General features: G+C 33.9%; 2 protein-coding genes across 2 annotated transcripts in view; one reads left to right on the top strand and one right to left on the bottom strand.

Moving 5' to 3' along the window:
- The window catches only part of LOC142339626 (coatomer subunit beta'-like), a 263,545-nt gene that overhangs the window by 131,572 nt on the left and 106,849 nt on the right, over nucleotides 1-25,124 (top strand). The gene's annotated exons all lie outside the window — the stretch shown is intronic.
- Nucleotides 15,289-22,915, bottom strand: LOC142340250 (uncharacterized). Its single transcript, XM_075390801.1, has 2 exons — nucleotides 20,334-22,915; nucleotides 15,289-15,660 (listed from the first exon to the last, which is right to left on the bottom strand). The coding sequence occupies exons 1-2, from the start codon at nucleotides 22,336-22,338 to the stop codon at nucleotides 15,320-15,322; spliced, it is 2,346 nt and encodes a 781-aa protein (XP_075246916.1). The 5' UTR covers nucleotides 22,339-22,915; the 3' UTR covers nucleotides 15,289-15,319.

Genomic DNA, 25,124 nt, shown 5'->3' with positions numbered 1-25,124 from the left:
TTCCGTAGTAAACTGAATGGAACCACTCTGAGACTCAAATTCCTCTAAGCGCCACCTGGAAGAACCAACAATCTCTCTCATCAAGAAATACAACCATAGAATGATTACCCACTCCTGATCTTGTTGCCAAGCCATGTGCGGGTAGACGAAAACGAAACAGCTGATAAACTGGCAGAACACGGGAGTAAGTTGGAATTGACTGCAAAGCACTCCCATGACATCGCAAAGAAAACCATCAACAGGCATCTGAAGTAGGAGGAACCCAAAATGAGGCATGGACGACAACCTCCGCCTAAAGAAACAAGTGGAAATCAGTAGGCCACCATCCGGAGCTTTGATACTGGAGACACAAGACTCGAAATTGCGAGATAGAACAGTGCCGAGAATGCAAAGAAGCGCCATAAACGTTTGCACACATCTCGCTAAACTACCCTGTCCTAGACGTTGTTAGACAAAACAATCAGACTCGAATGATTTCTGGAAAAAACCAAATAACGCTCTAAGCCTCTGGAACACCTGGATCGGGAGAGTGGCCCTATATTAACACACTCACACACACTTACGCACACACACATCAGCAGCACAATCAAACAACCAATTAGCATACCAGCGACATCAAATTCCAAAAAGCAAAAAAATAAGACACGATAGCCACTAAAGAACTGAAATTGAAAAAGTCAAGAAACAAACCAGTCAACAACTACTGAACAAACAAAGTCACATCCTTGAAAGCGAGAAGAACATACCAACAAATAATAAAAACAATTACTCGATAATAAGCAACAACTAAAACTTATGCTAAAAAATCTGTGAAAAATGAAGTAGAAAAATTCTAGAGATAAACCAGCCATGACTCGTGATTCACCTAATACACACCACAAAATCACCAAATATACGAGTCAGAATATAGCACAACTAGTCTACTGTAACAAAACATAGCATATTTCCTCATATATGACAACCTACTGCTTCGAAATTAAAGAAAAAGTAGGCAAAAAGAAATGCTTAACGTAATACGGACGAAATAAATAGATTTGAAACCACTAAACGAAGATAGTTTTTGGGTGAGCTACGTTACAGGAGAAAAAGCATGGCAAAATAAGAAAGATAAGCGAATGCAAGCGCATGATACGTCATGAACGAAGGCGGAAAAAATTATGGCAATGTGTTAATATTGTTATCAAGAGGATGTGAAGTTTTTTTCTCAAATTTTTCTTCTCTCTTTGTATTCAATTACATCTGTAATTTTTTGTCTTGATCACATTTGTTCAAAATCTTTACGTTTTCGATTAAATTGTGCGGTTTTGCGTTTAAAAAACGCTTATACAAGAATGGTTATTGACTTTCTTATGTTCTTTTGCACTGCATCATGATTGACAAAAACGTTCACTATAGAACGTTTTAGCAGTATGTAATCAGCTGTATTTTTTGAAGATGTATCAAATCTTTTTTTTAATTGATGTTTTTATTTTCTTAAAATTTGGGTTTGTGGGTTTTAACGATGACCAAATTTCCATAGAAACCTTTAAATGTTTCTGTAAAAAACAGTTTAAAGATTTGTTAAGAGTTCTAATGGCTATCTAGAGTTGGAAACAAAATGATGCAACAATTTGTCTTCTGCTTACTTTTTCGTATACAATGATATCTATTGAAGAAGTCACAACTCCAATGTTTGCTTTCGCGGTCTCAATTTCTGTTTAAGGGTTATATTTTTCATTCTCATTTTCCTCGTTGTTCTCTCAGCGTGCACTAGGGCCTGCCTCTATCGTAGTGTATAAAGTAGGCAGTCTGATTTTAAATCAGCTTTTAAAGTCGGACATTGTCCTACATTTTTAATTAATGATACTATTCTTAAATGATACTTGTGAAACTCGCGTCTCTTTTTTATTGTCAAATGAGGCGACTGCTACTTGATGAGTAAAATATGCAAAAACCATGTCCACTATGCCGTCGGGCAATTTATTTTTTAGTCCAGTACACAAAAATGAGATTAGATTGCCAACAGAAGCTATCATTAATCCAATTTATCAAAACAATTAGGCAACCAGTATCTTTTGACCCAAAAGTGGCTCAATAGGGAGCAGCACTGAAAAAACTCAGCCGCTAGAGCAGTTAACAAAACTCTTAGTCCAGGAATTTGAATTAACTTCTGTAAATTTAACTGATAAGTTGTAACGTTGTCTGAAATGTTCAAAGTACGAAGTGCAAGTTAAATGGCAACGTTTTTTGCCGCTCATATCACCGCTTGTTTGTTTGGTGTTATTACCGTCACAATTGGTTTGTATTCGGCCAGTTAACGTAAAGAAAACCTGAAAAGAACCAAAAACAGCCTCAATTACCGAAAACAACCTCAATGAGTAAATTGTAATCAGCTGAAATTTTTTAATACATAAATTTTTGAGAGAGATAATTTAATGGAGAAAAACAGAACTTTTCTGAAAGTTTTTTCTCATACTTTTTCGTTTCTCTGTTTATTGAGTTTCGCTGATTTAAAAAAATTATAAAACAAATTTCCTTTTTGTCCAATTTTCTCTGTTTTCATCATTTTTTTTCGAACCTTTTACTTGTTCAAAAAAATTGAGCGGCTTTGTGTTTGAAGGAATTTTTATTTAACATTCGTTACTGATTTTCTTATGTTTTCTTAAATTGCATCATAATTGCCGATTTTTCAAGATTTCTTGGAGCTGTAATGAATTTTTTTTGAAGTTGATGTTTTTTTCTGGCCGGACTTTGTGTTTGTGAAGCGCCATAAACGTTTGAACACATCTCGCTAAACTACCCTGTCCTAGACGTTGTTAGACAAAACAATCAGACTCGAATGATTTCTGGAAAAAACCAAATAACGCTCTAAGCCTCTGGAACACCTGGATCGGGAGAGTGGCCCTATATTAACACACTCACACACACTTACGCACACACACATCAGCAGCACAATCAAACAACCAATTAGCATACCAGCGACATCAAATTCCAAAAAGCAAAAAAATAAGACACGATAGCCACTAAAGAACTGAAATTGAAAAAGTCAAGAAACAAACCAGTCAACAACTACTGAACAAACAAAGTCACATCCTTGAAAGCGAGAAGAACATACCAACAAATAATAAAAACAATTACTCGATAATAAGCAACAACTAAAACTTATGCTAAAAAATCTGTGAAAAATGAAGTAGAAAAATTCTAGAGATAAACCAGCCATGACTCGTGATTCACCTAATACACACCACAAAATCACCAAATATACGAGTCAGAATATAGCACAACTAGTCTACTGTAACAAAACATAGCATATTTCCTCATATATGACAACCTACTGCTTCGAAATTAAAGAAAAAGTAGGCAAAAAGAAATGCTTAACGTAATACGGACGAAATAAATAGATTTGAAACCACTAAACGAAGATAGTTTTTGGGTGAGCTACGTTACAGGAGAAAAAGCATGGCAAAATAAGAAAGATAAGCGAATGCAAGCGCATGATACGTCATGAACGAAGGCGGAAAAAATTATGGCAATGTGTTAATATTGTTATCAAGAGGATGTGAAGTTTTTTTCTCAAATTTTTCTTCTCTCTTTGTATTCAATTACATCTGTAATTTTTTGTCTTGATCACATTTGTTCAAAATCTTTACGTTTTCGATTAAATTGTGCGGTTTTGCGTTTAAAAAACGCTTATACAAGAATGGTTATTGACTTTCTTATGTTCTTTTGCACTGCATCATGATTGACAAAAACGTTCACTATAGAACGTTTTAGCAGTATGTAATCAGCTGTATTTTTTGAAGATGTATCAAATCTTTTTTTTAATTGATGTTTTTATTTTCTTAAAATTTGGGCTTGTGGGTTTTAACGATGACCAAATTTCCATAGAAACCTTTAAATGTTTCTGTAAAAAACAGTTTAAAGATTTGTTAAGAGTTCTAATGGCTATCTAGAGTTGGAAACAAAATGATGCAACAATTTGTCTTCTGCTTACTTTTTCGTATACAATGATATCTATTGAAGAAGTCACAACTCCAATGTTTGCTTTCGCGGTCTCAATTTCTGTTTAAGGGTTATATTTTTCATTCTCATTTTCCTCGTTGTTCTCTCAGCGTGCACTAGGGCCTGCCTCTATCGTAGTGTATAAAGTAGGCAGTCTGATTTTAAATCAGCTTTTAAAGTCGGACATTGTCCTACATTTTTAATTAATGATACTATTCTTAAATGATACTTGTGAAACTCGCGTCTCTTTTTTATTGTCAAATGAGGCGACTGCTACTTGATGAGTAAAATATGCAAAAACCATGTCCACTATGCCGTCGGGCAATTTATTTTTTAGTCCAGTACACAAAAATGAGATTAGATTGCCAACAGAAGCTATCATTAATCCAATTTATCAAAACAATTAGGCAACCAGTATCTTTTGACCCAAAAGTGGCTCAATAGGGAGCAGCACTGAAAAAACTCAGCCGCTAGAGCAGTTAACAAAACTCTTAGTCCAGGAATTTGAATTAACTTCTGTAAATTTAACTGATAAGTTGTAACGTTGTCTGAAATGTTCAAAGTACGAAGTGCAAGTTAAATGGCAACGTTTTTTGCCGCTCATATCACCGCTTGTTTGTTTGGTGTTATTACTGTCACAATTGGTTTGTATTCGGCCAGTTAACGTAAAGAAAACCTGAAAAGAACCAAAAACAGCCTCAATTACCGAAAACAACCTCAATGAGTAAATTGTAATCAGCTGAAATTTTTTAATACATAAATTTTTGAGAGAGATAATTTAATGGAGAAAAACAGAACTTTTCTGAAAGTTTTTTCTCATACTTTTTCGTTTCTCTGTTTATTGAGTTTCGCTGATTTAAAAAAATTATAAAACAAATTTCCTTTTTGTCCAATTTTCTCTGTTTTCATCATTTTTTTTCGAACCTTTTACTTGTTCAAAAAAATTGAGCGGCTTTGTGTTTGAAGGAATTTTTATTTAACATTCGTTACTGATTTTCTTATGTTTTCTTAAATTGCATCATAATTGCCGATTTTTCAAGATTTCTTGGAGCTGTAATGAATTTTTTTTTGAAGTTGATGTTTTTTTCTGGCCGGACTTTGTGTTTGTGGATTTAAAGATGACCAAGTTTCCGTTTGAAATCTTTTAGTGTTTCTGTGAACAACATTTTAACTTATTGTTAAGAGTTCTGATGGCTGTCTAGAGTTTGAAACTAATTTCGGCAAAAATTGGTCTTCTGTTTACGTTTTCGTATACAAAGGTATCTATCGAAGAAGTCGCAAATCCAATGATTACTTTCGCGGTATCAATTTCTGCCAAAAAATCATAATTTGCATTCTCATTTCCCCCGTGCTTCTCTCAGCCTACAATAGGGTCTGTCTCTATCATGGTGTATAAAGGAGGCAGTCTGAATTTAAAGTAGCTGGTAAAGTAGCCTGCCGATTTGCTCTTAATTGACATTTGTGCATCTGGTGTCTTCTTTTGTCGAATGCGGCGGTTGCTAATTGATGAGTAAGATGTGCATAAAAGGGGTTCAGTATACACACATGCATCTTACTTTTAGTCCAATAAACAATTATGAGCCTAGTTTGCCCACATAACGCGACATTAATCCAGTTTATCAAAGCAATTAGGCTACCAATATTTGCCAAAATAAACAAAAGTGTCTCAATAGGGAGCAGCAATATAAAAAGTCAGCAGTTGACAAAACTGTAGTCCAGCAATTTGAAGTAAGTTCTGTAAGTTTAGCCGATACATTGCAACGTGAGTGAAAACTTCCAAGTTAAAAAGTGCAAATTAAATAGCAATTTTTTGACGCTGTTATCACCGCTTTTTTGTCTGATGTTACTAACGCCACAAATGTTTTGAATTCGGCCAGTCGAAGTTTAGAAAACCTAGAAAATTTATTGCCAAATAACTTTTAATTGGTACATTGTGTGGCTATTTTTTTAAAAAAATACATTTGGAGTTTTTAAAGACGTGAAATTGATTGGTTAATTTTAGTTTTTTCCGGTAACATCATCATTCCTATCATTTTTTTAAAAAATTCATTAAAACTTCTGAAAATTCAAGGCAGTGAAATTTCATGATATTGCTTCCAGAGATTATATGATTTTGTTGCACTGAAATATTTTCTGTTGAAGTGGAGATGTATACTTTGAGATTAAAGTCTTGCAACTAATTTTTTCATTGAATACCATTGACCAGCTTCCTAGTGTGACTTAATTTTTTATTACACGGTATTTCTATACCTTCGTCTGTAAGAAAATCATGTCTTCACATTTCCTTTTTCAGTCAAAAAAGAATTCAATTTTCTCCATATAATTGCGGAACTGTTCTCATCCCTATTTTTTGAGTACGCGAAGAGAATTATTGGCAACGGAGTACTTTTCAAAACAATACAATTCTTAAGGAAACTGTAGTTAAAAATAAATTCAGAATAGAAAGTGGCTAAACTGAATTTCTAATCTCACTTGGATGTGAACGGATCCAAGAACGTTAAATCTAACCACAATTACATCAACTTTACTCATAACAGTAAATAAATATCATATGACGAAGTCAGCAATTAAAAGCAGGCCCTACTTGGCATCAAATTTGTTGTGACAAACTCACTCTGGAACAACTTCTCCGATGGTAAAGCTGCCCAATGAATCTAAAGCTTGCAGTTCTTGCACAGGAAGGAATTTCTATCGGTACCCTCCTTGAAGCTCCAGCCGACAAAGTAATCTTGCTCCAGAGACAGCTTACTGATAAGACGTCGAAAGTAGCACGTCTCAACGCAAACGCAACTTTGGGATCACAAATGATCAATTCAAAAACACCTGGCTGATGTCAAAACTTATAAACAGATGTCAAAATATCCAAGCTGTGGATGTATTGTGTGGGGACTGCCTTCGAAAAGCATTTGAGATCAAAGCAACTTCGCTGTCCTATTTGAGTCTCAGTGCCGAGAGCGTCGGATCTTTGAGTCTCAGTGCTCCCAAGAATCAATTTATGCGATCGAAAAAATGATAACAAAATAATTTTGGGACCTCGATCACAGTTTCACAAATCAACCTAAATTTATATTCAATGGCCACGTCTTCATATCCCAACAACAGCTATAAAGAGAACCAATTGAGGAATCGTTTAAGATACTGCCTCAGTTTTCATTTAATTGTGATCTCTGAATACATGAGGAAAGAATAATTTGAGATGTGTTCATTGAAATTAAGATAGACAGAAAAAATCAAAGTGAGCTGTTAAAGTAAACAAACAACACAGAGAAAACTTTAGAGTTCAGCATATAATTTGAGATGGGATTTCCAAACCAACTCAAGTTTGCTGGAACCCCTGTGCACATTGACAGTTCATTTGGAACAAATCTAATTTAGCGATTCTCAGTGAAATTGGAACGGGCCACTAAATAATTATCGTCCACTTCAACAAAGTAAGAAACAAAGGCTGACGAACTGTCCTACTGAGAAAATATGTGGTCGGTAAATCACCGACAAACTAGTCATGCCCCGGGTAAGACATATAAAAACTGTGGTACAAAAAATCAGTTCTCGAAAGTCCACTGAGAACAAAAAATATGCAGATAAAAACTAAAACCCAGACAATACCCAGAGTGAACAACGTCGAAGACATTCCAAGGAATGCTGCAACAGTTGGAATTAAGATTTTAAAATTTTAAATTATTTCAATGAAAATGAATCCAAGATTGATGAAACATGATATAAACGAAGCCAAATACGATTCCGATTATGAGGAGGTAGATGATAATTGCTTAGCACGATCAACTAGGGTTTATGAGATCTTTAACTAGTGAAATTTGTAAACCATTAAACACAGCGCATTAGTGGTTTTGGGCAACGTATATACTATCGCTAAAAAGAAATTAGCAAATGCCCTCACAAATGCTGACAATCATAGCTATTGGATACAAGCTTTAATGGGGAATTATTTGAAACGTTTGAAACTAGGAAATAACCTAAGATAATTGAAGCACTCATAATAACTGTTTTTTGTAACGATTAAACAGCACAAAAATTCAGTAGAAGACGGTCAACGTCTCACTACTGGAGAAGATCTCTTTTCCTAATCGGATCTATATCTAAATCAATCAAACTTAATACAAAAAAAAATCAAAGTCAATGCCCAGTGAAAACGCAGATAATCCACGAGTTTCCTGATCTCATTTCACGTAATGCTCCGTCAAAACCGCGCACAGAAAATAAAATCTTTATGAAAATTTAAACGCCAACTCAAAAAAAGGACGTTAAATCTCAATTAATCTAAAATACTTGGCAAAAACAGAACTCCTAAAATTAATTGACAATTAATTTATGAATAAGTTAGAAAATTGTTTAGATGAACGTTTTCAAAACCTGTTAGAAATAACTGTAATGAGTGAGAAAACAATCCAATTAGCTCTTCACATCAAAACATCAAACAAATCAATACGCAATTTGAATGTCAGATGCCAAACATTGAAAACTAATATTAACTATTATTATTATGAAAACTGTTCAAAGGGGATCCTAATGCAAATGCAACACAGAAGACACCTCATCATTCATCAGCTTCATAATTGGGACCCGGAAAGGTCGGGCCATTGCAATCAAAAATTTAAAAATTGCAAACCATTGGCACTTAAAGATTTTAAACTATTTCTATGGCCTAACAAGTGTTCCGGCATCTTTCCGAAACAATAATGGACTACACTTTAATTGGTCTAACAGACACTCATTCATTGTTGGATGATATCATTTTTCTTCGGTCAAGGTTCACAACATGAGCAACTAAAGTTAATTCTCAAGTTACAAATTTACACAATCGCGATCCTTTCTCTTTGAGCACATAGAAATCCTAAACAATAAAAAGCGATTTTTTTGTTCAGTAATTAATTGGAAAAATTTAAACCATTTTTCCATACTAAATTGATCTCATTCGTCCAGTCCATAGAAAAAGAAAATATTGAAAAAAAATTATAAATTTGAGGCGCATTTCAAGCACATTAAAAACCAGGTCGATAAAGCAACAAAAACACAAACTGCAAGCCAAGTTTGGAAACTCGCAAAAAAAGCTCGGGTTTAAGAGCTGCATTTGACCAACGTTCTACTGCTGGTTGGCAATCTGTAGCGTTGGCGTCATGTTTTCTTAACATGAAAGAAGAAAGATATAATTTCAATGATAGAAAATTGTGGAGTGATTTAGTCAGTCGCATATTTGAAATATTATCTTTGTGAGGAAGCCTTCACTGCTTTGACAAATCATTGGATATATTAGATTATTATCTTTAATAAAAAACTCCACTAACACAATTGCAATTGCGCACTAATTAACGCATTAGGTCAACCGATAGTGATCATCTCATTTTAACGTGAAATAATTTTTTGGTTGAAAAATGCAGCGGGTGGACAACTGTTCGCATAAACCAAATCAAAGATCAAAAGTTACTATTAAACATCAAAATAACTTTATTTGCACAAATTAGCCGCAATTGTGACGCCATTGTAACAATTTGTACATTTCCTTCATCGACAAGTTGACAATCACAGTACATTAAATCGGTAAACAGCGGATATATCATTCGCGCCAGGAAAGCTAGCAAAACAAACAACCATAAATGGTTTCTGCTTTTAACCGTCGTTCTGATAAGTAGCTTCTAACTGACTCTGCAAAAGCAGTACGATTACATTTCACATCAGTTTTAAGTATAAGCAGTCCAAATGATTCACCAACACCCCCTCCAAACGAGCTCTGGTGGACCACATTTCCATCAGCGCCAAATTCCAACGTAAATGCTACATGCAACTCAAGAGATGAAAGCCCCGTTTCCCCTGACGACGCCAATGAGAGTAATTTTCGACAATGGAGAAATATATTTTGGATAAAATTTTGGTATTTAATTATAATTAATTGAGGGTGTCTCTAAAACAGCTTCAAATATGTCTGATATCTTTTCGAGTTTGGAAGCAGGCAGAAGTAAATACCACTGCAAAATTGAAAATTGTTTGATTGTTTCTAAGTGGTGTTGCATTTTGGCAATTTTTAAAAGGAAAAAAATTGGGCCGGATGAAGGGAAAAAATGTTTTCAATAATCTTCTGGAACTTTTTGGTATCAAAATTTATGTGGTCTTAGCCAGCAATTCCAGTTGCCACCTTCCCCATTGGATCTGCTGGATGACCAAGTAAATTAAAAACTTTTTTTTGAGATCAATAGTTTCTTTAGTTTTTTTTCATAGGATTTATACAACCACATAATAGTTGACTAAGCAGCGTAAAAAGATCGGAATGGTAGTAATTTTTATTAAATTCTGATTTTCCAGTTTTTCGTCTGAAACATAAAATTCTTAGAAACTTGCTTTCACAATTGGTACAGTTTTTTGGGCTTTTCAAATGATACCCGTTTTTTGTATCTCTTACAAAAGAATATCAATTCATCAGGAAGATTACATTTTTGTGCTCAAATGTTCAAAGTTGAATGCTTACAGAATGATGGTCATACTGGACAAGTTTTTTCGATAGTGATTTAATGTATACGTTAGAAATTTAATAACTCTTTTGAATTTAAACCAATAAGCAGTGTTATAAAGAAGGAGAATAAATTTGAAATTTTAAGCCAATCACCTTTTAAACCGCTTTCTAACGATAACAAAATGCTATCTTCACAGAAACGATATCAGTTGAGTCAGTCGACAAATTAAAAAACAATTACCAGTGTTGCACGAAGTTTCAACCCGCTTTTCATGGTTGAAAAAAGTCTTCTCTGCGTTGGATCACGTCGTAGTAAGATCTTGCAGATATGATCAAACATTCTTTCGCCTTTTTTCATTTTAAGAGAAGTTTTTGCCAAATTCAAATACTTTCTTACAGATGATTTTGAAATCACAGATTTTGAGTTAACAGACTGAGCAGCTGACAGATAAAGATGGCAAACAAAACACTGCCTGCAATTTAACTGTTAACTGTTACTTGTTGTGTATATCCTCTACTCATGAAAAGACCGTGCTCAACCAAAAAGTTGTTCGAAATTATCATGCTGGACTCAGACAGCATATGTTCAACTTTAGCTCAAATTATTTATTGGTTTTCGACTTTAGTTGGACTCAAAAATTTTACAAGAACGTTGACAACTGGCTAGTTCATATAAAGTAGTGAGCGGGTTTTTTATCGTTCAATTTTTTCAATTTTTCAGACGGTTTTTTCCTTTTGAAAAGTGATCTGTGTTAAATTTAATCAACAAAAAAGCGTTCTTAGAATCGAATGAACTAAATTATACTACACTAAACTATTTGCTGATGAACTGACTATTGTTTCAGTTTTGCTGGCTAGTTTCATTCGGCCAATATCATAGCAAAATTGCAATATGACCCACTTGCGACAACTAATTTATCTTCTGTTCAACTAATTTCAACTATTTCAGAAGTCAGGCTGCCTTTTGAAGTGAGAGTTTGAGTTGCATGTAGACGCTTTCCGATCCACAGAATGAAATATAGAAAAACTAACAAATAATATTAATAACAAATAATAATAAAAAAAGCCTGCACTCCCATCAGAAGGCCGTGCTGGACCTTAACTTATGAAAACATTTTAGCAAGATCCACGAAAAGACTTAACCGCAACTTTAACTAGGTTGATGGATCGTGTATTGATAGTGAATATTAGACCCCTTATTAAAATTATAAAAACCTTTTTTATGCCGAGATCTAAACCTGGGTAGGCAGAAATTCCATGTCATGAAAAAATTTAATAAACAAATTCTAAATTATATATCAACGCAAATGATTTAAAACTAAATCACCTGAAATATGTTTTTAGGGTTTCGAGAAAATCATTCTAAAGTTAGTTAATCTAACCATTTAATAGCACCATTAATGATAATATTGTAATTCTATTTTACATGAACCATGACTGGAAATGGTGCACTTTCCTCATGACTTGAAACAAGCACGTGCAAGTTTTAACGACCAGATCATTGCAGTGCCATATTCTACATTGCCAGATTTTTTTTTTATATACAGTTCCAGATTTCAAAGTCCTTTTGAAATTCTGGCAACGCTATTGTTGTTAAAGGCCAGAGATTCCCAAATACTTCATCAGAGTCAAGTAACCTTATCATCAGATCTATTCTGATTACCTTTAGAGGACAACTAAAGGTCATTAAGTGAGCAGTATACTATAAAATTGATGATAATTTATCCCACACGTGATTAAAATATATGTCGTATCTGTCAATAGGGAAAAAAGCCATGAAACAAAATTTTGGGGTTTTTTGTTTATGCTATTTCTATCATTTTATTGTTCCGACCCCTCTTGAGGGGGGAGGAACTATATACTCAAATGGGTTTTTTTTTGTTCATGAGTCATTTTTGACCGATCGATATATTCATCGTAGAGAGTTGAGACTGGTATCATTAGAAAGCTTGTCCAGCGTAGAATATGGAATTTAAAAGATTTTTTGATTTTCGTTTTTGACAGGGAGACATCGGGGTTTAAACTTTCGAGAAAATAGAGTGAATTCTGTGGATTTCATTCACATTTTTTCGGACTTTTTGACTAAAATCTCGACAATTTTGATAAAATTTATTTAAATTTTTCAAGAAAATGTTGTTGATTTTACGTTTAAAGACAAAATATATTGTCGGCTATTTTCATTGAATTTTTTTGTCACAAATTCCGGCTAAAAAAATTTCACAAAATTCAGACTTTTTCATCAAAAACAGCACGAAATAAGTTTCTTTAGTCCACTCTGATTAAATTTGCAGGAAGTGCACACCCAAACACCACTAACACAATTTTGGTAGACTGAAAAGGGGGCTAATTCCACTTCAACTTCCGTTGAGAGTGCTCTGTAAAAAAACTTTGCCGTTCTTTGCTAACTTTATTCGTTGATTATCAAAAACGCAGCGTTTATTTTTGATTTTTAAACTAACAAATAATCTATATCAATGACATTCCAAAAATTAAATATTCCTAATGGACAATCAGCATTAGCTCGACTAGTTCTGTACCAATCTTGGACCGTTACAATCCAAAAATAACTCTGATTGTCGTCAGTCAGTTTTTTATAAAAAAAAAATTCGATCTTTTTTATATTAATTAAATAAGAGAACATTTCAATTCAAAGCTCACTAGTGATAGGTCATATTGGCTTCCTAACTAGCTCAAATTTAATTTATATAGTTGTTTGCTTGAAAGCTTATGGTCGTTTTGACTTTTAAATTATTTGATTTTTAAATAAAAAATGGCTTATGGAACTTTGCCTCAATTTTTCTCTTAATTTGGTCAACTTGTAGCTTAGTGTCAGCAATCATAGAGTTCTCCTTCTTTCTGGTAAATTCAAATTTAGTCTTTATTGCAGTTTTACGCCTTAAGTTATGGTGTTCTGGCTCTGATACTACTAGATTTCACAATTTTTTTTAATTTTTAGGTATTTGCCCAATTTTCATGTTTTCTAGTTTTGTCAAATTATCACGTTATTGTCAGTTCATATATCACATTTTTCGCGTTCAAAATCACGCACAATTATTAATATTTAAATCCTTAAAGATACAGATTGTGGTTCTTTACCGCTTCGACAGTACTTTCTCTAAGAATTCAATTGAATTATTTAATTTTGTCTTTAGCTGTCGTTTTTACTTTGTCTTTTTAGTCGTATTAAATTTCCTGTACAATGTCCCGGTTTGAAGAGTAGATTTGACTGGAAGAGTAGATGAGCCAATGTTCTGATATTAGAAGATAGATAATGGCTTTCATGACTTTAAAAACAATTGTTTTCCAAAATGAAAAAAAAAACATTTCATTTTCGCAATTTTGTTCCTTTTATTGTCTCTTTGTTACCTGGTCTCGTTAATTATAGGTTAAAAATGACATTATGTTTGTCAAGGGAAGGTGTAAAAAGGGATTGGTGTCACAAGATCTATTATTTTTAAAAATTCGTTATGACTTTACTGGCTTCGACACCGGTTTTTCACAAAAAAAGTAAATGAATTTTGGATTTTTGTCATATTTGACGTTCTTTTTGTAGACGTAAGACATGTTCTGGATAATTGCAGGTCTCGGAGGCTTCCTTTGGAAGAATAGACGAACCTTTTCATCTTTTTCATTTTGTAATTAATGACTTTAATGTCTTTGGAAATAAATTTTTTTCTATTAAAACAATTATTACATAATCTTGCTTTCTTCTTTTTGGTCTAATTGTTACCAAGTTTCATTAATGAGAGGTCACATAATACATTTCAAGGAAAAATGTCAAAAGGGATTGGTGTCACAAAATCTAATGTTCAAAGAGAATTCGTTATGACTTTACTGGCTTCCACAATTTTTTTCCCAAAAAAAAGTAAATGAATTTTTGAATTTTGTCATATTTGACGTTCTTTTTGTAGACGTAAGACATGTTCTGGATAATTGCCAGTCTCAAGGTCTTTCTTTCGAAGAATGGACGAACATATTCAAATTTTTCATTCTGTAATTAATGGTTTTTATGTCTTTGGAAATAAAATTGTTTCGAAAAAAAAACAAATATTAGATAATTTTGCATTTTTTCTTTATTGTTGCTTATTTTCAATAATGAGGGGCCACTTAATACATTATCGGTCTTTGGCGAAGGTGCAATCCAACATATTTTAGTGGCCAAAGTATGGCTTTACGGCTTCCAAAGCATTTTCTGGCAAGTTTTAATTGATTTTTAGTTCGTTGTCTATTTGTTGTTGTTTTTGTAACTGCATAAAAAATTGAATACCAAGAGTTCTTAAATCCCTTCTATAGAATTATTGGTAAATGTTAACCTTTGGGATATTTTAGTTGATTCCTAATGGTTTTCATTTCTTTGAAATAAATTGTTTTTTTTTTTTTAAAAAATTCAGCGAATTTTGTAACTTTAAAGTTTCTGTTCTTTTTTGTCTAATTGTTGCAGGGCTTTATTATGAACTGGTAAATAACTATTTTTTTTTCTGGTGATTTACAAGTTATTTTGTTTTTTTTTCAGTTCTATCTGACGCTATTTTGACTTTGTTATTAAATTTTGTTTTTTAAAACGGACATAAATTTTTTGATGTAAATAATGTCTGTTGTTGTTGTTTGATCTTGCCGTTCGTCTTCGCTCGCTCTCTTAATATCAGCATATCTCATCAATCTAATGCATCATATTTTACTCCACTGAGTTATTTGCTTTCGAGGCTATCTTTTCGTTCATACACAAGTTTTTTTTTGAAATACACCTGTTTTTCTATCTGTTACTCATTTGGTAGACAATTATGCCAAAATTGTGGATGAGCGGGGTCGGAACCTTATGTGCGATCGCACATTACCGAGCCGCCTTGTTTACATTTTAGACGAAAAGGCATAAATTCAAAATCGGGAGTAGTCGGGTGGAGGATCATCACTCGGCCAGCTTCCTACTACATGTCGATCTAACAGCCGAGTTGCACCCTCGCCGTTCTTGTTTGTAACGTTAAACATCGTTTTTGCCCTGCTTATTAAACCCGATGATGCCCTGGGGTCGTCCGCAGCTGACTCGTCCAGAACCTTGAGCTGGAAGTACTTCAACTTGTCGTCTATTTTACGTTCGTAGCCTCCGTTCATGTTCAGCCATATCTCCATAATATGTGCTTGGTAGGCCTCTTCTGAAAGGTCGCCTCGGATTGGTCTCTTGGTAACCACTGAGTTTGCTCTTGATCTGCCTGGCAAATCTTAAACAAAATTAAAAATTGTCAAACTAAGAATTTTTGTTCAGCTTTTTAGAATGTATTCCCATAAACAATATAATTAGAACAATTATCGACTGAATTTGAATTTGAGTAATGTAGCTAAAGACAAATATCTAAGTATACTTTAGATACTCGTCTTTTAGTTATTCGACATTAATTCAATTTCAGTCTATAAATGTTCTAATTATTTTGAATTTTCCATTTATTGAGCAAAAAAGCTGTTTGGGAAGCCATCGTTTTGATTGCTTTCACATAAAATTGATACTTTGTTTTGTAATAGTTACTAGATTGTTATCCTTAATATAATGGCAACCATATTAAAAACATAAGAGATTAATAATATGACTGTATATGAAGCAAGAAGTGTTCTAATTCATGATATTACCATCATGTGATATGAATGCTCGCACACATTGTTCCGACCCCGCTCAACCACGTTTTTGACTGAATTGTCCAACAAATGAGGAAGAGATAGAAAACTTTTCAAAAATCATTTATTGCTCGAAAATTATTGGTGTGTCCATTTAAAAAATCTTTTTAAGCTCTAACCATTAAACAAATTACAGAAAATTTCTTTAGAGGGCCAATGAACCTGCCATTAAGAAGAGTGAGACAACAGAAATGACATATAAAAACAACAAGAATTACTTAACCCAAAACACTATTTATATCTATCTTTTCTTGAAAAACTTTTTGGAAAAGTCAAAATAGCATCAGATAAAACTAGAGTAAAAAAAATGACTAGCATTTCATTATAAAATAAAGAGGCTTTATTTTTTAAGTTAATCAACAAGTAGACAAAAAACAAAAGGTCAATGTAAGAAATACGTTTACACTTTTTGGAAACAATTAGGATCAAAGTCAAGAAAACCAAAAAACTATCAAGTGAAATCTTTGAATGCACTCTCATTTACGCCGTCATACAAACCCATTGAGACCTGTCACTATCTAAAATGTCGTGCGAGTACAAGAAACACAACTATAGGCAAAAACCAAGAAGTAATTGAAATCTTGCAGGAAGCGGTAGGGAAGACTATAAAATTAAAATTTATTCCCTAAAACACGTGAATATAAGCAAATACACCATATTCCAACGCCATTATTGTGATATGTTACTTGTTTTTATATGAAATCGATATGAACTTGTTATAATTGTGCCATTAGGTTGATGATCGGAGAAGACAGCAAAGGGAACCGAAAAAAAATGAAAATTTCAAAAGAAATTCTGTAAACTCGTACAATCAACGCCAAAAAACCACTATTTGAACAACCAAAAAGCAATCAATACCACACTAATCTTCACTGAAAAAAGAAAGCGTTCTCTCTCTTTGCTGACATTAGGCTAAAATATTGCAGATAAAAACTGAAAGTGGCACACCTCAAAAGAAAATTTTTTTAAAAGACAAGAACGTAAGCTTTCAACTGGAAAAATGTAATTATTTTTCAACTTGGTACTACTTAGGAAGCCAATTGTATAGGTCATTGATGAAACCAAGTCAAGAGACTACATATTAACATTGAATACAGGCAGAACCCAAAAGCTAATGAACACTTTTATGGAAACGGTGTTGAAACCAGAAGACCATATGCCTTTTCCTGAAATATTTATATATCTTTATTAAATAGCATCCAATTTTTACGCAAAAAAGCCTTGATAATAACTACGATTACATTTGAAATTATTGTGTTCTGTAACTAACATATAAAAAATCTCAGAAAGGCAAAAGTATTATATATAGCGCCCCACTAAAAGTCAATTGTTTTTGAACTATATATATATATATATATATATATATATATATATATATCAACCACCAGACCAAAGTTAGTTACATTTTTTCTTTTTTTCTTAAAAAACGACAGAAATATTACAGAACTAGCTAATTTGACCGAAAAGACATTGCATCAAAATTATATGATGATTCTTGGTTAGTTGTCAAAAAAACTTATGTATAAAACACTATTATGTATAAAAACATCATTATGTATAAATTAAAATCACAAAATAGTTTCGTTAATAGTTTTCTGGATACCGAATTATACATTTACTACTTACACTTAGTTATAAGACTACAAAAATAACATCAAATGCTGGCAAATCTAAAGAAAACCCCAAAAGTTAAGAAAACAAATTTTCCCAGCCATAAAAACCATGAGCTTTACTCATAGAACATTTTTCACTAAAATTTATTGAAACGCAATGTGAACTGTCATTAATTTATTCTTTAAATAAAAAAAGACGTTAATTTAATAGATATATAAAGAATGCAAAAAAAAATTTCAAAGACGACAGAATCAAGATAAAATGTGAACAGTTTTTTTTTCAAAAATCAACAATAAGGCCAAAACTGGCCGTGCCGTCGCTGCGTGGCTGTTAGTAAACTGAATTGTTCATTAAAATTTCAAGGTTTCTTCCTTAGCAAAAAACACCTTAATATATTGAAAATTGCAAAAGACCGCAAAAAAAGAATTTCCAGAACACTATCTTGGGAATTGGGGGTATAATTAGCCCATATCTACCTAAACGAAGAATAAATCTGCACTTTGTTTAGCTGCATCAGTGGTCAAACTGGACAAAGCGGGCCAAAAGGGCATATTTCAAGCCATTTATTTTTTGAAAAATGAAGCATTTTTAAAAGTTAGCTGAAAATGTCGCAAAAACAGTTGGTTCTAACAAATTTCCAAATCTCTTATATCGTTAAATGTATAATCAATCAGACTATTATTTACAATTTGGCCACATTTTAGAAAAAAAATAATCGAATTTTAAGCAAAAGTTACGAAAAATGCGAACAAAGCAACAGAAGTTAGGCTAGCGTTCACAAATAATTAAATCTGCGTTTCTCCTTGGAAGAAGTGAAATTGAAGTTCGTTTAATTTTAAATTCTAAACTTGACAAGCTTTCCAATGATACCACTCACAATCCTGTACAATGAATAATTTGATCAGTGAAAATTGATTGCACAAAAATCAGGTGTATATGGTTCCTCCCCCCCCTAAAGTGTGTGCGAACAAAAAGTCCATACTCGCTAAGTTCGCATACACCATTGACAAAATGCTGTTTCATACGTTTACGTATCCACTGAAAATTTTTGAAAACGCATGGATTTCTAACTATGAGTTCTAACTGTTATGAAAAAGTTTACTGAACCAGAACAAACACTTTAAATTATTTGAAACAATCTTTATAATTATTCTTTTTTTAAGCACTGAGATGCCTCCTGAGATTGCTATCTTAACTATTATCGTTTTTACTCTCAATATCGACATAACACCTAAGAAATCCGGGTTGACAAAAGTCTTTGAGCATAGAACTTTCATATTACAGAGCACGACTACATACGCCCCAAAAGTCGTAACATTACGACGCAGAGGTATACCCAAATCATCACGCGCAGATATGCCCGATGCGTGTATCTTGTGTTCGTTTTTTTATTCTAATACATTGAAAGTGGAACAATATTTCGGAAAATAGCTACTTTAGCAGAAACTGGCAAAGTGGAAGTGAAATTAGAATCTCGTGTTCGCAAAAATGTCCTAATCCTAACCGCGAAATACAGGTACAAACTTTATAACCTAATTTTTGCACGGCTTGTATCACGCATCTGCATCATTTATGTATCGATTTTCGGCACGGAATTTAGCGCGATTTCGCATATAATCCGCAATTAAGCCTAACTTAATTACTACTTATTTAATTAAGCCTAATTTATTACTACTAGTAGTACTTTATTACTACTTTATTACTACTTATAGTACTTTATTACTACTTATTACCATTTATTAGTACTATTTATTACTACTTATTAAAATCGGCCAGTCCCACATTGATATACATAGCCCTTGATGTGCGGGGGATTTTTCGGAAAAAAATCAGTTTTTGTGGTTGCATGTATATAAAGCACTTTAAAGCTTTGATAGCTTCAATTAAATCTTTTGTAAAGTTCTTATTGTATGCTCAAAATGCGCGCGAATAATAGGTACCTAAATTAAGCGGAAACGTGCTACAAGATTTGTAACCTACTTTTCGCACCGAATGTTCCTTTATTTCGCAAAATTGGCTGAACCCCTTTTGCGAAAAGTAAGATACAAATGATATCTCCTAATTTCGTTCATTGTATGTATCTAATTTTTGAGCCAATTTTACTGAGGCGGAAATTTTGGGGTATACCTCTGCGTCGTAATGAAGAAATTAGTAGGTTTACAACTCTATCATAAATGAAAGTTTTATGACCATAACCTTTCCATAATTAGGGCTCTATGATTATATAAATATATGTAATATCTTTTAATAAATGGGAATTCTATGACTACAACATTCTCACTGACTGAAGTTATATGGCTACTATATATCCACGACAACAAACAGAAGGTATTAAACGGGTCTATTACTATGACTTCTCCATAGAACGATACACAGATTCGTTGACTGGCGCTGAGATACACCTGCAGGGTAAAATTAGTGAAAGAATTGATAACTTTGACCTCTCAGTAAAAAACTTTACCTCTTGAAAATTTTTGGCGTTCTATGACTAAAATTTTCTAGGAATCGGTTAAGTATGAGGAGGAAAAAGCTGGAAAAACAGTAGATTCAAATTTTTCACTTGCAAAAATGAAGACAACGAAATAAACGCAATTTTTGTTGAAAAACTCACCATCGATTTCGCTTTCAGTTCGGATGCAGAAACTTGTGTTTTCATAACACAATCTCATATAGCTTGCAAGTCGCACCACTTCAAGAAGTTGTTCTAACATTTCAATTCGGTGCAATTTTTCCCCCTCGCTCCTGCTGCAAACTTGAATTTCACGCTGTATTAAATGCTTTATGTACTCTTCGTGTGTGAAAAAAGAATTTCGCAACGCAATTCTGTCCAGTTTCCTCATAATCACTGTGGCTGTGAAAATATTGTTCAGTAGAAACGTTTTCTGGATCCGATATCGTTCCAAAATATCGCTGAGCAACTTTCTCTCAGCGTACGGATCATCTTTTTGAATATTATACTCTCTAAGCAGTTTCTCGACGTTTGCTGTAGTTTCTGTTGTGATGGTTTTGTAAATTTTATTTTCTTTTACATGTTCATTTTTGTGACATTTCTCGTCACAATTTTGACATTTTTGAGTCTTGTCGAAAACTGTGCACCAATAGTTAGTGATAGCTCTGCAACCCGTGTGACAGGTTCTCTCGCATGTTTTACAGTTCATACAGTAGTAGCGGACAGTTTCAAGGACTTTTCGATACGTCTTGAAGGTCAACTCAGTCTGCAAATTGAAACTTGATTCGTCCAAGGACAAAACGGCATCGATGCATGACTCAATGTTCCTCAAAAGTACCATAGTATCGTCAATTCGCCTCTTGAGGTCCTCTAAAACCGCTGTGAGAGTATCACGTTCTTTCAGCACTGTTCTCGTTAAATTCAAATCAGTTGGTTGAATTTTTTCCAAGTTTTTGAAATACTTCTTTATCATCTCCAGGTTTTTGTTCCAGAATATTTCATTTAAAAGTTCTTTCTCACTGAATAAACTGCAGTTATTCACGAGGTAGTAATCGACGAACGGTATCTCGTCGTACTTGACGGTTTCATGAGCAGGCGGCGGATCCGTATTATCGGCAAACGTGAATAGCAAAGACATATTTTGGCTCAAATCTTTTCCAAACAGCTGCAAGATTTTGTCAATGCAGTACTTCTGCTCACTTGTAAGCTTTGTGACGTTTGACGGCATTATAAACGCCACGGATGCGATTGCGTCAATGAAACACGCTTTCTCGTTTTCGAAAAATTGCTGAATGCTGTTAACAATTTCATTGTCACGGTACAGGCCTCTCGGATCTGCAAAACCAGGAGTGTCAATTAGCAGGATGTTGGCATCGAAGCGGAACCCGGGTTGCCATTTCAACTCATAGCCTGTAACCCATGACGTCATACTAAGCGCTTTTGTTGTAGTATCACCGCCCCGCTCGGATAATTCTTCGTCGCTGGTCACGAGTTCAAACCGGAACGAGTCTCTGTACTCAACTCCGTAAAGGTAGTTGATAAACGCATTAACCATTGTCGTTTTACCACTTCCAGTCATACCGACTGTCATTATAACTTTGGTTTGTTTGAAGTAAGAATCTAGCATCTCAGTTCCAATGCTTACTCTACGATACCGACCGTCTTTTTCAGCATAACTTTCGATTCCCGACATTTTGTAAATTTCCAATTTTTTAGGCGTTGTTGTAAGCAACCTGGACTCACGTTTAATCTTTCTAGCCAGCAATTTTGCTTCAACTTCGCTCTGGTTTTTGGTTTTATCTTCCAAAACTGTCACAAAATTTTCAGTTTTCGTTAGCAATTTCAACGCTTTAACGTTCCAATTAGCAAATTCAATAGCCGCTTTCGTATCCATTGGAGCGTTGTGAATAATATTCTCAGAATCATCCGGTATTTCTGACGACTTCGACAACCCACTCGGTTCTAGAAGCTTCTGAGCGTGAGCGAGGACATCTTGGCTTTTGTTCAACTCGGATCTCAGTTGTTCACGTTCAACGTTATCGTCGCAGAATTCTTCGTAGAGCTCTAATAAGCTTGAGAATTTATCCACGAGAGTTTTCAACCGGTCTAGTGTGTCTAAGGGTTTTCGTATCAACTCTCCTACGTAGGCAAACTGGACTGAAGACATTCAGAGGGTAAAAACTCTGAGGTTATTCAACGTTATTAAAAGTTGCGATGACAAACTGACAAAAAGTTTTTAAATCGAATTTGGATTCTAAAATTGGTGTATACCGTTTCAAAGCTTCAATAATTTGATTATAAACGACAAATCAGCTTCATAAAATTAACTAGAAAACTCGTTGTAAAGGTGCCAACAAATTGTTGTTTGTTTTCCGAAATTTGCTTATATAACAGTAACCAAATCAACAAAACTGACTTTTATTCCTCAAAAACAAACTGAAATTTAGCGCTTGTTTGTAAAGCTATGATTTATGACAGTCAGATTTTCATAAATTCATTTATGAAGAAACTTGGCTAATTTCGCGGCTCAAAGAATTCTATTTTCAGAATCTCTTGTTCTCGATTTGGTTTTTTGTGCCTGATAACCAGCTTGGAAGTGACCAAATTTGTAAACTCAAACCGACGCAACTTGAGATAGAAAAAAAGTTATTCAAAATGAAGAGTTTCAAATATACCGAATGTAACTTAAGTTACAACGAATTCCGTTTCACTTTCGACAGATCGTCGCAATATGACACAGCTGTTTTCTTTACTGAATCAATGTTAACTTGATTATTATTTGTTTATTTTCTCTGTTGTTGTGTTATTGCTGGATTTGGTTATTTAACTAGTTCTCTTAACTACCACAAAATTGGTCAAATTTGTTTTTCCAAAACTACGTTAAAACAGCTGTTTTTGCGAACCAATCGACATGCCTAGCAATTATTTGCTGATCAAAATTAGGATCAGCAAATAATTACTAGTTTTGCTCATTTCCATCGACAACATGCACTTTCCCACGATGATAACGGTAAATAACGGTTTTTATTACAATTAACTCAAAATTAGTGTGAACAATATTTAGTTTGACTTTTTTTCATAAACTTGTTTAAATTCATTTATGATCATATCCTGGCTCGCTCGATCAGTCAGACATGAATAGACCAGACTTGCACTAGCTCAGATTTGTTATTCATTTCCCGAGTCTGGAGGTCGACTTTATGAAAAGACCTAATAATTCCGTATAATAATTCTAATTGATAGTGTGTGTGTGTGTGTGTGTGTTTATGTGTGTGTGTGTGTGTGTGTGTGTGTGTGTGTGTGTGTGTGTGTGTGTGTGTGTGTGTGTGTGTGTGTGGTGGGGGGGGGGGGCTAACTGTTGACTTCAATTACATTACTTCTTCGATTTGTCGGGGACAGCAATAAAGTCCTACTCTTTCGATAAGTTGAACTTATTATAAGTTAATTATTATTATCTTTATAAGTTCAGCCAGGGTGTTGTCTTCCACATAAAGCTAGCCTAAACAAATTTGGGTCTTTCCATCTTTCAAACAGATTTCGGTCCAGTTTATTTCAGTTATGACCAGTCCTAAGCATATCTTTTTTATCAGAGAAGAGCTCGCTCCAATTCATTTATGACAAAAATTGTGCTCATTCAATATTTTTGATGAATTGTACCCTCTAGATATATTGAGCACGTATGCGGTTTTGAACAAGATAATCAACACCGTGAACTACACAACACGTCCAATAACTCCAGAAAAATTTTTTCAACGAATGTATCAACGTTTTGAAAGGTTTCAGTTTTCCAAGGAATAAAAAATATTTCATTACAGGTCAGTACAGACCCCTCAAATTGGGCATAAATGGCTGATTTGTGCAAGTAGATTTAACATGCAATCTTAATACATTTATTATGTGGAAACCGCACATGTTAGCTAAACGGGTTAGAATTGAATTATTTTGAGGGGATTAAGTCAGCCTTGTCCACCAAAGCGTTTTGGTGAAAACACTGACGGATTAGTTTCAGTGGCTTCAAAAGGCAAACGTAAGAAGATTTGACAATTTGAATATGCGTTTGAAGCATGTTTCAAGATGTCCATCTGTGGGGACCAAAAGGAGATCAAAAGACCTAGCTACAACGAATGCAAGCTACAATAATGATGTCAACATCATGGAAAATTATGGAAAAGCGGTTTGCTTCCAAATGAAGAATTGCATCAATTTATGGAACGATGAAGCAAGTTCGATACCTGACCTGCTTTCAATTCATCATGGAAATTTCAGGAATGTTCAGTTGCTTTCGATTGACGAAATGCATCAATTTATGGAATGATAGAGAAAGTTTGATACCTGAATTGCTTCCACTTCAACGTGGAAATTTCTGGAATGTTCAGTTGCTTTCGATTGACAAAATGCATCAATTTATGGAATGATAGAAAAAGTTTGATACCTGAATTGCTTCCACTTCAACGTGGAAATTTCTGGAATGTTCAGTTGCTTCCGAATGATGAATTGCATCAATTTAAGAAACGATGCAATAAGTTCGATACCTGACTTGCTTCCAATTCATCAAGGAAATTTTTGGAAAATTCAGTTGCTTCCAAATGACGAAACCCATCAAATTATGGAACGACGAACCGATACCTGAGTTCGATACATGAGTTCGATACCTGAATTGCTTCCACTTCAACGTGGAAATTTCTGGAATGTTCAGTTGCTTCCAAACGATGAATTGCATCAATTTATGTTATGATGAAGAAAATTTGATACCTAATTTGCTTCCAATTCATCTTAAAATTTTTTGATTGTTGAGTTGCTTCCAAATCACGAAATGCATTAAATAATGGAACGATGAAGCAAGATCAATAATCGAGTTGCTTCCACTTCATCATAGACATTTCCGGAATGTTCAGTTGCTTTTGAATGATGAATTGCACTAACTTGTGTAATGATGAAAAAAATTTGATACCT

This window comes from Convolutriloba macropyga, chromosome 5 (assembly GCF_964194025.1).
Source record: "Convolutriloba macropyga chromosome 5, txConMacr16.3, whole genome shotgun sequence".
Classification (NCBI taxonomy): domain Eukaryota; kingdom Metazoa; phylum Xenacoelomorpha; order Acoela; family Convolutidae; genus Convolutriloba; species Convolutriloba macropyga.
This window is presented reverse-complemented; position numbering and strand designations above follow the sequence as displayed.

Bases quoted from the DNA above. Each gene is read 5' to 3' on its own strand.
- LOC142340250 (XM_075390801.1), bottom strand. From the start codon at position 22,338: ATGTCTTCAGTCCAGTTTGCCTACGTAGGAGAGTTGATACGAAAACCC. The intron at 15,661-20,333 runs GTGAGTTTTTCA...ATTTTGTTTAAG, and splicing joins AACTGAAAGCGAAATCGATG to ATTTGCCAGGCAGATCAAGA.